Source organism: Pseudophryne corroboree, chromosome 1, assembly GCF_028390025.1.
Source record: "Pseudophryne corroboree isolate aPseCor3 chromosome 1, aPseCor3.hap2, whole genome shotgun sequence".
NCBI classification, from domain to species: Eukaryota; Metazoa; Chordata; class Amphibia; order Anura; family Myobatrachidae; genus Pseudophryne; species Pseudophryne corroboree.
This window is the reverse complement of record NC_086444.1, coordinates 110,017,316-110,030,433: the sequence shown is the minus strand read 5'-3', so window position 1 is coordinate 110,030,433 and position 13,118 is coordinate 110,017,316. Positions and strand designations below refer to the sequence as shown.

At 46.2% G+C, this 13,118-nt stretch overlaps 1 protein-coding gene across 1 annotated transcript in view; it reads right to left on the bottom strand.

The window, feature by feature from the left end:
* The window catches only part of ITGA2 (integrin subunit alpha 2), a 280,739-nt gene that overhangs the window by 161,733 nt on the left and 105,888 nt on the right, over positions 1-13,118 (bottom strand). Inside the window, exons 3-4 of the mRNA XM_063961900.1 lie at positions 4,881-4,990; positions 3,168-3,259 (exon numbers count right to left, since the gene is read on the bottom strand). Coding sequence (XP_063817970.1) covers positions 3,168-3,259; positions 4,881-4,990 — 202 coding nt within the window. The remainder of the gene's footprint in view (positions 1-3,167; positions 3,260-4,880; positions 4,991-13,118) is intronic.

The following is a 13,118-nucleotide window of genomic DNA, read 5'->3' as shown; positions in this document are numbered from 1 at the left end:
TTTTACTGATATTTGGTGTTTTGGATTTTACATGCTCTGTACTATGACATTGGGCATCGGCCTTGGCAGACGACGTTGCTGGCATTTCATCGTCTCGGCCATGACTAGTGGCAGCAGCTTCAGCACGAGGTGGAAGTGGATCTTGATCTTTCCCTAATTTTGGAACCTCAACATTTTTGTTCTCCATATTTTAATAGGCACAACTAAAAGGCACATCAGGTAAACAATGGAGATGGATGGATACTAGTATACTTATGGATGGACGAGCGACTGCCGACACAGAGGTAGCTACAGCTGTGGACTACCGTACTGTGTCTGCTGCTAATATAGACTGGATGATAATGAGATGAAATCAATATATATATATATAATATCACACTAGTACTGCAGCCGGACAGGTAGATATATTTATTATGTAATGACTGATGACGGACCTGCTGGACACTGTCAGCTCAGCAGCACCGCAGACTGCTACAGTAAGCTACTATAGTAGTATGTATAAAGAAGAAAGAAAAAAAAAAAACCACGGGTAGGTGGTATACAATTATGGATGGACGAGCGACTGCCGACACAGAGGTAGCTACAGCCGTGGACTACCGTACTGTGTCTGCTGCTAATATAGACTGGATGATAATGAGATGAAATCAATATATATATATATATATATAATATCACACTAGTACTGCAGCCGGACAGGTAGATATATTTATTATGTAATGACTGATGACGGACCTGCTGGACACTGTCAGCTCAGCAGCACCGCAGACTGCTACAGTAAGCTACTATAGTAGTATGTATAAAGAAGAAAGAAAAAAAAAAACCACGGGTAGGTGGTATACAATTATGGATGGACGAGCGACTGCCGACACAGAGGTAGCTACAGCCGTGGACTACCGTACTGTGTCTGCTGCTAATATAGACTGGATGATAATGAGATGAAATCAATATATATATATATATATAATATCACACTAGTACTGCAGCCGGACAGGTAGATATATTTATTATGTAATGACTGATGACGGACCTGCTGGACACTGTCAGCTCAGCAGCACCGCAGACTGCTACAGTAAGCTACTATAGTAGTATGTATAAAGAAGAAAGAAAAAAAAAAACCACGGGTAGGTGGTATACAATTATGGATGGACGAGCGACTGCCGACACAGAGGTAGCTACAGCCGTGGACTACTGTACTGTGTCTGCTGCTAATATAGACTGGATGATAATGAGATGAAATCAATATATATATATATAATATCACACTAGTACTGCAGCCGGACAGGTAGATATATTTATTATGTAATGACTGATGACGGACCTGCTGGACACTGTCAGCTCAGCAGCACCGCAGACTGCTACAGTAAGCTACTATAGTAGTATGTATAAAGAAGAAAGAAAAAAAAAACCACGGGTAGGTGGTATACAATTATGGATGGACGAGCGACTGCCGACACAGAGGTAGCTACAGCCGTGGACTACCGTACTGTGTCTGCTGCTAATATAGACTGGATGATAATGAGATGAAATCAATATATATATATATATAATATCACACTAGTACTGCAGCCGGACAGGTAGATATATTTATTATGTAATGACTGATGACGGACCTGCTGGACACAGTCAGCTCAGCAGCACCGCAGACTGCTACAGTAAGCTACTATAGTAGTATGTATAAAGAAGAAAGAAAAAAAAAACCACGGGTAGGTGGTATACAATAATGGATGGACGAGCGACTGCCGACACAGAGGTAGCTACAGCCGTGGACTACCGTACTGTGTCTGCTGCTAATATAGACTGGATGATAATGAGATGAAATCAATATATATATATATAATATCACACTAGTACTGCAGCCGGACAGGTAGATATATTTATTATGTAATGACTGATGACGGACCTGCTGGACACTGTCAGCTCAGCAGCACCGCAGACTGCTACAGTAAGCTACTAAAGTAGTATGTATAAAGAAGAAAGAAAAAAAAAAACCACGGGTAGGTGGTATACAATTATGGATGGACGAGCGACTGCCGACACAGAGGTAGCTACAGCCGTGGACTACCGTACTGTGTCTGCTGCTAATATAGACTGGATGATAATGAGATGAAATCAATATATATATATATAATATCACTAGTACTGCAGCCGGACAGGTATATATATTTATTATGTAATGACTGATGACGGACCTGCTGGACACTGTCAGCTCAGCAGCACCGCAGACTGCTACAGTAAGCTACTATAGTAGTATGTATAAAGAAGAAAGTAAAAAAAAAAAAACACGGGTAGGTGGTATACAATATTATATATATATTATATACAATTATATATATATATATATATATATATATTAAACTGGTGGGGATTATTAAACTGGTGGTCAGGTCACTGGTCACACTATCAGCAACTGGCAAGTAGTACTCCTAAGCAGACAATCACAATATATATTATACTGGTGGTCAGTGTGGTCACAATGGCAGTGTGGCACTCTGGCAGCAAAAGTGTGCACTGTACGTTATATGTACTCCTGAGTCCTGCTCTCAGACTCTAACTGCTCCCCACTGTCAGTGTCTCCCCCACAAGTCAGATATACATTATACAGTCACACTATCTATCTATCTATCACTTCAGCAAGTAGTAGTACTCCTCCTAATGCTCCCCAAAATTACTACTGTGTCTCTCTCTACTCTAGTCTCACTCTCTTCTCTAAAACGGAGAGGACGCCAGCCACGTCCTCTCCCTATGAATCTCAATGCACGTGTGAAAATGGCGGTGACGCGCGGCTCCTTATATAGAATCCGAGTCTCGCGATAGAATCCGAGCCTCGCGAGAATCCGACAGCGGGATGATGACGTTCGGGCGCGCTCGGGTTAACCGAGCAAGGCGGGAAGATCCGAGTCACTCGGCCCCGTGTAAAAAAAATTGAAGTTCGGGCGGGTTCGGATTCCGAGGAACCGAACCCGCTCATCTCTAGTACATTATCTCTGAATTTGAGATGTCTACCTGTCTAGGCCATTATACTGTAACTCATTGTGATCTCTCTAATAAAATAGATTAAAAAAAATACAAAATACCCCACTATAATATGTACATACAATGACCACAGACACACATTAGAAAACAAATGTCATCCTCAGCTGTTCTTTCTTATTTTATTATCAACATACCAAAAATCCACCCGTATTTTCATTTCTAATAAGCGTCAGTCCAAGATTCATATCCTCCTTTATTTCAGTAACGTTTGGGATTACAGTTGCACCTGAAAGAAACATTATTTATTTGCCTTTGTTTAAGTACTGAGTACATCCAGGGGCGGATTAAGAGCCACATGGACCTGGGGCTGAAAATGATCAATGGCCTATATAGTGAGAAGCTGAGGAGCTGTGACCGTGATGTGCGGGGTGGCCAGTGCATATAAATGGGGGTGCGATTAGTGCGATCACTACCGCCCCCCCCCACGCTGCACAGACAGAGGAAGTTGCAGTAGCCTCCCTACACTCACTGCGGCCCAGGCTGAGGACACACAGACAGAAGGCTCTGACAGGTAAGGGTGGCGGTTGGTGTGCGCAGTGGACCCGGGCCCCTGCTGGGCAGCTCCATCAGGCCTCGGCCTACCCATCTCGGCGCCACTGCATGTAGGCATATACATACGTTACACTGTCAGCCCCACTGTCTCCCTAGCTATGTAAAAGCCGAAAAATTACATTATTTTGTGAGAAATCTTCAGGAATCGGCTAGTCACTGTCTTGTCATCATGGTGATGGTCCTATGGCCCTCATTCCGAGTTGATCGCTCGCTAGCTGCTTTTAGCAGCAGTGCAAACGCTAGGCCGCTGCCCTCTGGGAGTGTATCTTAGCAGAAGTGCGAACGAAAGAGTAGCAGAACTGCTAATAAATATTTTCATGCAGTTTTTGAGCAGCTCGAAACTTACTCCTAGCTAGTGATGACTTCAAACTGTTCAGTTCCTGATTTGACGTCACAAACACGCCCTGCGTTCGGCCAGCCACTCCCCCGTTTCCCCAGCCACTCCTGCGTTTTTATCTGCACGCCTGCGTTTTTACTAACACTCCTGGAAAACAGCCAGTTACCACCTAGAAACACCCACTTCCTGTCAATCACTCACCGATCAGCAGTGCAATTGAAATGCGTTGCTAGACCTTGGGTGAAACTGCATAGTTTTGTGTGAAAGTACAACGCGCGTGCACAGTGCGCACCATACGCATGCGCAGAAATGCCGATTTTTCAACTAATCGCAGCGCTGCGAACGAAAGCAGCTAGCGATCAACTCGAAATGAGGGCCTATGTTCATGTGGAGGCCTGGAACTGTAGCCCCATTATTAATCTAGCCCTGGATGGATGTGTCACAGTGGAATGGGGACAAGTTATTAAATGACAAAAGAGCAGAAAGACGGGTATGGGTCATTAGGTTGACCACACTTAGGTCGACAGTCATTAGGTCGACATGTACTAGGTCGATATGGGAATAGGTTGACATGAGGTTTTTTTATACTTTTTTTGGTGTTGTTTTCTTTGCAAAGTGACGGGTAACCCCAATTACTGCACCGTATCCCCTCGCATGGCTCGCTTCGCACGCCATGCTTCGGGCCATGCTATTCACAATTATAGTCCACGTGGATCAGTAAGTATGGAAAAGTTAAAAAAATGAAAAAAATGTGAAAAACTCACGTTGACCTTTTTCCATTTCGACCTAGTACATGTCAACCTAGTGACAATGTCAACCTAATGCATGTCGACCAATAGTGGTCGACCTAATGACTGTCGACCTATGTGTTGTCGCCCTAATGACCGTATCCCAGAAAGACAGACAAGGCACACAACAGGTATTCAGTAAATAAGTTACGGGGTGAGAAACAACTTACTTGCTAAGTTCATTTTATCACATTTTGCTGTCGGTGAGTTGACAAGACATTTATAGACATCTCCCATCCTGTTCCTGGGATATCCGCTCCATGGAGAGCTAACCAATAACCTATATGTGATGAATAAGCAATATTATTCACTTTCCAGACTTCAGTAGCATAGACTTTCATGTTGTACAGTAATATCGGGCATACTGTATATACAGTACAGGCTAACAGTTTGGAAGCTGACAAATCGGTATGAATACGCTACACCCCTTAACCTGACCAAGGGAGCCAAATAACCTCCACACCAATAGTCCAACTACATAGTCAGAACTCTTGCACGATGGGTTGGAGGTGTCATCACTAAGGAGTTTTAGGGGATAGATACTATTGCAAACATTTATTTACACTTCCGTAAAATAAACGCTCACCCCAAAGTAGGATTTCTGCTACCGTGTCAAAGCGTTATTGTGGAAATGTCATTTGTCTGAAAGTTCTTCCCTCGAAGCTTTCATTATGTGACTAGAATGTCCTGCCTTTGTTTAAAGGGAATAAGATATATTTTGTACATATGTGTCGTAATGTTACACTGTCATTCAGTTTCTGTCAGTAGTTTGGATTTCAGCCAAGTCTCACTGCTTCCTCTGTCTGATCCAGTTATTTTCCTGTCAGTCTCAGGAGCAGAGCATTTTGTACCCTATGGAAGAGGTTATGCAGGAGGGTCTGCTATTGCCTGCAGTAACATATCTCTGCCACTGGGCTTCTTACTGCGATATTGTGCATCTGTCAGACAGGAAATGGAGCTCTGTAGCCAATAACATTAAATGCTGGCAACAGCCCATTAAATAAGTACATTAGCGGCAAGGAATGGGACTGTATTGTATTCTAGTCCCCAGGAACGGTTCTGTATTGTGCACTAGTTACCAGAAATAAAGTATGTATTGTGCAATGGTCAACAAGAAAAGAATGTATTAGGGGGGAAGAGAGGCAGATTGGGAATAGTCGCAGAGAGAGAGGGAGATGGAGGGAGAAGGGTAGAGAGGCTGATTGGGAGTAGTCACAGAGAAAGAGACAGAGGGGAAGAGGCCGGGAGTAGTCGCAGAGAGGGAAAGAGAGGTGGATTGGGAATAGTGGCAGAGAGAGATGGGGGGGGGGGGAGAGGGGAAGAGAGGCAGATTGGGAGTAGCTGCAGAGAGAGAGGAAGGGAGGCAGGTTGGGAGTAGTCACAGAGAGAGGAGAGAAAGGGGGAAGAGAGGCGAATTGGGAATAGTCACAGAGAGGGAGATGGAGAGGAAGGGTGAGGTTAAGAGAGGCAGATATGGAGTAGTTGCAAAGAGAGAGAGGAAGAGAGGCGGATTTGGGAGTAGCTGCAGAGAGAGAGAGAGAGAGAGAGAGAAAGAGGAAGAGAGGCGGATTAGGAGTAGTCGCAGAGAGATAGAGAGGAAGAGAGGCGGATTGGGAGTAGTCACAGAGGAAGAAAGAGAGAGAGAAAAGAAAAGGGGAAGAGAGGCAGCTTGGTAGTAGTTGCAGAGAGAGAGAGAGAGAGAGAGAGAGAGAGAGAGAGAGAGAGGGGGGGGAAAGAGAGGCGGATTGGAAGCAGTCAGAGAGAAAGGGAGAGAGAAAAAGCAAAAGCGGAAGAGAGCGGGATTGGGACTAGTTGCAGAGAGAGGGAAAGAGGAGGATTAGGAGTAGTCACAGAGAGAGAGAGAAGAGAGGGGGGGAAGAGAGGCGGATTGGGAGTAGTCACAGAGGAAAAAAGATAGAGGGAGAGAGAGAGAGAGAAAGAAAGAAAGAAAGAAAGAAAGAAAGAAAGAAAGAAAGAAAGAAAGAAAGAAAGAAAGAAAGAAAGAAAGAAAGAAAGGACAAGGGGAAGAGCGGTAGATTTGGAGTAGTCAAAGATAGAGGGGGGGGGAGAGGCGGATTGGGAGTAGTCACAGAAAGGGAGAGAGGAAGAGAGGCAGATTGGGAGTAGTCATAGAGGGAGAGAGAGGTGAGAGAAAGAGAGAGAGAGAGAAAGGAAGAAAGAGAGGCTGATTGGTAGTAGTTGCAGAGAGAGAGAGAGAGAGAGAGAGATAAAGGAAGAAAGAGAGGCTGATTGGGAGTAGTTGCAGAGAGAGAGGGGGAAAGAGGTGGATTGGGAGTAGTCACAGAAAGAGAGAAAGGGAGAGAGAGAGAAAAAGCAAAAGTGGAAGAGAGGTGGATTGGGAGTAGTTGCAGAGAGAGGGAAAGAGGAGGATTAGGAGTAGTCACAGAGAGAGAGAGGGAAAGAGGAGGATTAGGAGTAGTCACAGAGAGAGAGAGGGAAAGAGGAGGATTAGGAGTAGTCACAGAGAGAGAGGGAAAGAGGAGGATTAGGAGTAGTCACAGAGAGAGAGGGGAAGAGAAGTGGATTGGGAGTAGTCGCAGAGAGAGAGAAGGAGAGAGAGGGGAAGAGAGGCCGACTGGGAGTAGTCGGAGAGAGAGAGAGATAGAGAGGTGGATTGGGAGTAGTCACAGAGAGAGACAGACAGATACAGATGATGGCAGTTATACATGTGAAAATAAATATATAAGCTAGTTCTTCATAGTCAGGCACTTTAATTCACATTTGGTGGGATTGTTCGTTAATCACTCCCTTGTGGACTAAAGTTATTGAGATATCATCTAAAATACTGGGGTTTCAGGTCCCGCGCGGGCCAGACTTTTGGTTACTATCACATTCAACCATCCCTATAGCAAGTTATAAAAAATCTCTTCTTAAACATCTAAACAATGCTGCTAGAGCTGTAGTTCCGGTGCATTGGTGCTCAGTACTTGCATCAACTATTTGGGAATGGTGTCAGCTAATAGATTTTTATATGTCCACGGAAAACATTTTTATATGCCTTAGACAAACATTCGGACTATGTAGCCACTTGGTTTAGCTGGATAGAGTTTAAATCCACGTCGACCTATGTTGCACTAGTACCCCCAACTCATTCACATTAAAACAAGAACCTATTATTCCTTTGATTAGACTAGCAATTTATTCCAGTGTAATTCCTCACTTGCTTGCTATCCTTTCCCCAGGGCCGAAATTAGGATTTACGCCACCCGGGGCAAGGCAGTAATTTTTGCGACCCCCCTCCCCCACACACACACACACAAAACAAAAAAACTGTCAGACTTAAATAATCAGAGTATCAGAAATTTTGAAAAAAGGGAATACTATTGGACAATATTCCCTTATGTGCCTCAAATGCCCTATGTGTCACATGCCCCGCCAGCGTGTCCAACTACATGCTCCTCTGTGTGTCCCCATACATTGCACTATATAATAACACTTCATCCCCTATACACTGCACTACATCACTATACTACATCCCCTAAAGCCGTCATAGTAGAGATCCCTGGAACTGGAGCTGACCCGCACAGCGTTGGCGCCAGCTGTGGGCAGACAGGTTGGTTAGAGACATTGCCCCGGGAGCTGTCTGCTGTCTCACTGGAGCGGCACAGCACTGCCGGTAAAAAACAAAAAACCCTGCTCCTCTGTAACTCCTTAGCGCACCCTCAAATCCTGCACCCGGAGCTCATGCCCCCTTAGCACCCCCCCTAGTTACGGCCCTGCCTCCCCCATTCTCTCCCCCCCCCCCCCCTCCCCGTCCTTATTTCCAGTACTGTCTTCTCTTTATCCTGATAAAAATGGATGATTATTCACTGTTGGTTACATAGCTTTCTAGTACATATGTAACTTAGTTGCATAAATATAGTTACATTTAATTGTTGCAGCATAACATAGATACAGCAACGGGAATGTTGTTTACGTTACTTTATTCAACTCGATTGTTGTACTATGGAAGTGGGATCCGGTCTGAAGATCGACAGTGTCTAGGTCGACAATGTTTAGGTCGACCACTATAGGTCGACAGTCACTAGGTCGACAGGGTCGGAAGGTCGACAGGGTCAAAAGGTCGACAGGGTCAAAAGGTCGACATGAGTTTTTCCAAAAAAAAATCTTTTTTTTAAACTTTTTCATACTTAACGATCCACGTGGACTACGATTGGAATGGTAATCTGTGCCGAGCGAAGCGAGACACCTTGCCCGAAGCATGGTGAGCGAAGCGAGCCATGCGAGGGGACACGGTGCACTAATTGGGGTTCATGGTCACTCTAAACATAACACCAAAAAACATAAAAAACTCATGTCGACCTTTTGACCTGTCGACCTAGAACATGTCAATCTTCTGACCCTGTCGAACTTCTGACCCTGTCGACCTAGTGACTGTCGACCTATAGTGGTCGACCTAAATATTGTCGACCTAGACATTGTCGATCTAATGATCCACACCCTATGGAAGTATCTATGTTTTATTGTATCTGATTGCTGTGAAAAACCATCTCTTTCAAAATAAAGAATTTATAAAAAAAATACACTTGACAGTGCATGTCTGTGCACAAACCAAACATGAAGTCAAAGGAATTGTCTGTAGACCTCCGAGACAGGATTGTCTCAAGGCACAAATCTGGGGAAGGGTACAAAAAATATCTGCTGCTTTGAAGGTCCCAATGAGCACAGTGGCCTCCATCATCCGTAAATGGAAGAAGTTCGGAACTACCAGGACTCTTCCTAGAGCTGGCCAGCCCTCTAAACTGAGCGATCGGGGGAGAAGGGCCCTAGTCAGGGAGGTGACCAAGAACCCGATGGTCACTCTGTCAGAGCTACAGCATTACTCTGTGTAGAGAGGAGAAACTTCCAGAAGGAAAACCATCTCTGCACCAATCAGGCCTGTATGGTAGAGTGGCCAGACGGAAGCCACTCCTTAGTAAAAAGCACATGGCAGCCCACCTGGAGTTTGCCAAAATGCACCTGAAGGACTCTCAGACCATGAGAAACAAAATTCTCTGGTCTGATGAGACAGAGACTGAACTCTTTGGCATGAATGACAGGCGTCAGATTTTGAGAAAACCAGGCACCACTCATCACCAGGCCAATACTATCCCTACAGCATGGTGGTGGCAGCATCATGCTGTGGGAATGTTTTCAGCGACAGGAACTGGGAGACTAGTCAGGATAGAGGGAAAGATGAATGCAGCAATGTACAGAGACATCCTGGATGAAAACTAGCTCCAGAGCTCTCTTGACCTCAGACTGGGGCGACGGTTCATCTTTCAGTAGGACAATGACCCTAAGCACACAGCCAACATATCAAAGGAGTGGCTTCAGGACAACTCTGTGAATGTCCTTGAGTAGCCCAGCCAGAGCCTAGACTTGAATCCGATTGAACATTTCTGGGGAGATCTGAAAATGGCAGTGCACCGAAGCTTCCCAACCTGATGGAGCTTGAGAGGTGCTGCAAAGAGGAATGGGCGAAACTGCCCAAAGATAAGTGTGCCAAGCTTGTGGCACCATATTCAAAAAGACTTGAGGCTGTAATTGATGCCAAAGGTGCATCAACAAAGTATTGAGCAAAGGCTGTGAATACTTATGTATATGTGATTTCTTAGTTTTTTATTTTTTTATAAATTTGCAAAAAATCTCAAACTTTTTTTCACGTTGTTATTATGGGGTGTTGTGTGTAGAATTTTGAGGGGGAAAAAAATTAATTTATTCCATTTAGGAATAAGGCTGTAACAAGTGAAGCGCTGTGAATTTTCCGGATGCACTGTATAATTGTCAGTCTTATGTATGCATTTATAAGCAACCAGAATTATGCTATGTATTGCAGTATACTTTTTATGTTGAAATCATATTAAAGAATAACATTTATCATGGAGACTCATCTGTTGTAATCACTGAGATATCAGATAAGATACAGTATATAACTTCTCTTTTTTGGTATGGGACCACCAGGCCCGGCGCTACCCGCTCAGCAAAGGGATACAAAGCAGGTAGGCGCCGTGTAAGTGCCTGCTTTGCATCCCTGCTGCTGCGCCTGGGACCCTGCTGCCAGCTGCTGTGACTGTCACACTGACAGCCAGCGGCGCCGGCAGCATGATGAAGCCTCCTCCTTCGGTAGATGCTAGAATCAAGTGGGCTAAGGGACCTTTTCCATCTGGGGGAGGAGTCACAACACAAGGGGGAGGAGCTAGGCCAGCGGGATAGTTCCTCTACTATCCACGCCACCAACTATTACCTTTAGTAATCAGGTGGCGAGCGAAGCGGAGCAGAGCGAGCCACCGAGCCCGAAGCGTGGCGAGCGAAGCGAGCCCGCGAGGGTACTTTTCGGGTACCCTGTTCGCCCCGTAGCTCCTCCCCCTGGTGACGTGTCTCCTCCCCTAGATACGTCAGAAGGTCCCTTCTCCCACTCCGAAATAGAATCAACCCTCCTCCTTCCCCTGACCGCATCATGTCACAGTCCACGGCCCAGCCCGAAAAGGGGGCGGAGCTACATGGCGCCCAGGGGCGGAGCTACATGGGACCAGGCTACAGAGGAGGACAGACAGAAACTGCTGCAGATACTGCACGCCAGGTGGTAAGTTGGGGGAGAGTGATTGAAAAAGTGTGTGTGTAGGGTGTGTGTGGGGGGGGGGGGAGGGTGTGTGTGTGTGTGTGTGTGTGTGAGGGTGTGTGTGTGGGGGAGGGTGTGTGTGTGGGGGGTTGAGGGGGTGTGACGGGGACCCTTATCCAAGCGCTCAGATGTAAACTGCAGCTGTGTTTTTTAAGGAACGCTGATCAGCCAATCAGCACCACACCCAGTGGCGTAACTACTGCCCCCCGCAGCCCTCGCGGTGGCTTGGGGGCGCAGGCGCCGCCACTGATTTAGAGCAGATTGATATGCGGACGAGCGTCCGCATGTCAATCTGCTGTCTCCTCTCACTAACCCTCCGCTGCTGTTATGGAGGGACACGGAGGGCACAGCACGCGCCTCTCCTGTGTCCCTCCTGGGTCTCCGGCGTGTCTAATAAATTAAGTGCCGTTCGTGAGCTCTGATTGGCTCACGAAACGGCACTTCCTTTAACAGACCCGCCGGAGACCCAGGAGGGACACAGGAGAGGCGCGCGCTGTGCCCTCCGTGTCCCTCCATCCCAAAACAGCGGGGGGGGGGGGGGGGGGGAGGATTTAACTGGCACTGGGGGAGCATATTTTGGCTCTGAAGGGGCATATGTGGCACTGGGGGGGTCTATGTGTACCTGGCACATGGGGGGGGGCATATTTGGCACTGGGGGCATGTGAGTACCTGGCACTGTGGGGGAATATCTGGCACTGGGGGCATATGTGGCACTGGGGGGGTATATGTGTACCTGGCACATGGGGGGGGCTATATTTGGCACTGGGGGCATGTGAGTACCTGGCACTGTGGGGGAATATCTGACACTGGGGGCATATGTGGCACTGGGGGGGTATATGTGTACCTGGCACATGGGGGGGCTATATTTGGCACTGGGGGCATGTGAGTACCTGGCACTGTGGGGGAATATCTGGCACTGGGGGCATATGTGGCACTGGGAGCACAGCCCTAGCAACAAGCACTACCCCCTAGCAACGAGCATGGCACCCAGTGCATGAAACCCCTGGCAACGAGCATGACACCCAGTGCATGAAACCCCTGGCAACGAGCATGACACCCTGAGCATGAAAACCCCTGACACCATGCATGGAACCAAGAGCATGAAACCCCTGGCAACGAGCAGGTAATTTAAAAGTAATTAGAAGCCTTACTGTAGGACTTAATGTGTAATGGGCATTACGGTGTGTGGCATACTATATCACGGGCATTGTGGTATGTGGTATAATATCTCAGGGGCATTGCAGTGTGGCATAATGTATAACGGGCATTGCAGTGTGTGGCATAGGGTATAACAGGCATTGCGGTATGTGTCATAATGTGTCACAGGCATTACGGTGTATGGTATACTATATCACGGGCATTGTGATATGTGGTATAATGTCTCAGGGTCATTGCAGTGTGTGGCATAATGTATCACGGACATTGCGGTGTGTGTCATTATGTGTCAGGCATTACGATGTGTTGTATACTATTTCACGGGCATTGTGGTATGTGGTATAATGTCTCAGGGTCATTGTGGTGTGTGTCATAATGTGTCACAGACATTGTATGTGCTATAATGTATCAGGGGCATTGCAGTGTGTAGCATAATGTATAACGGGCATTGCGATTCCTGTCATAATGTGTCACAGGTATTACGGTGTGTGGAATAATGTGTCGGGGGCATTACGGTGTGTGCATATTGTGTCATGTGCATTATTGTGTGTGGCATAATGTCTAAGGGCCATTGCAGTATGTGGCATAATGTATACTGGGCATTACTATAAGGAGGAAAAATGACAAATAA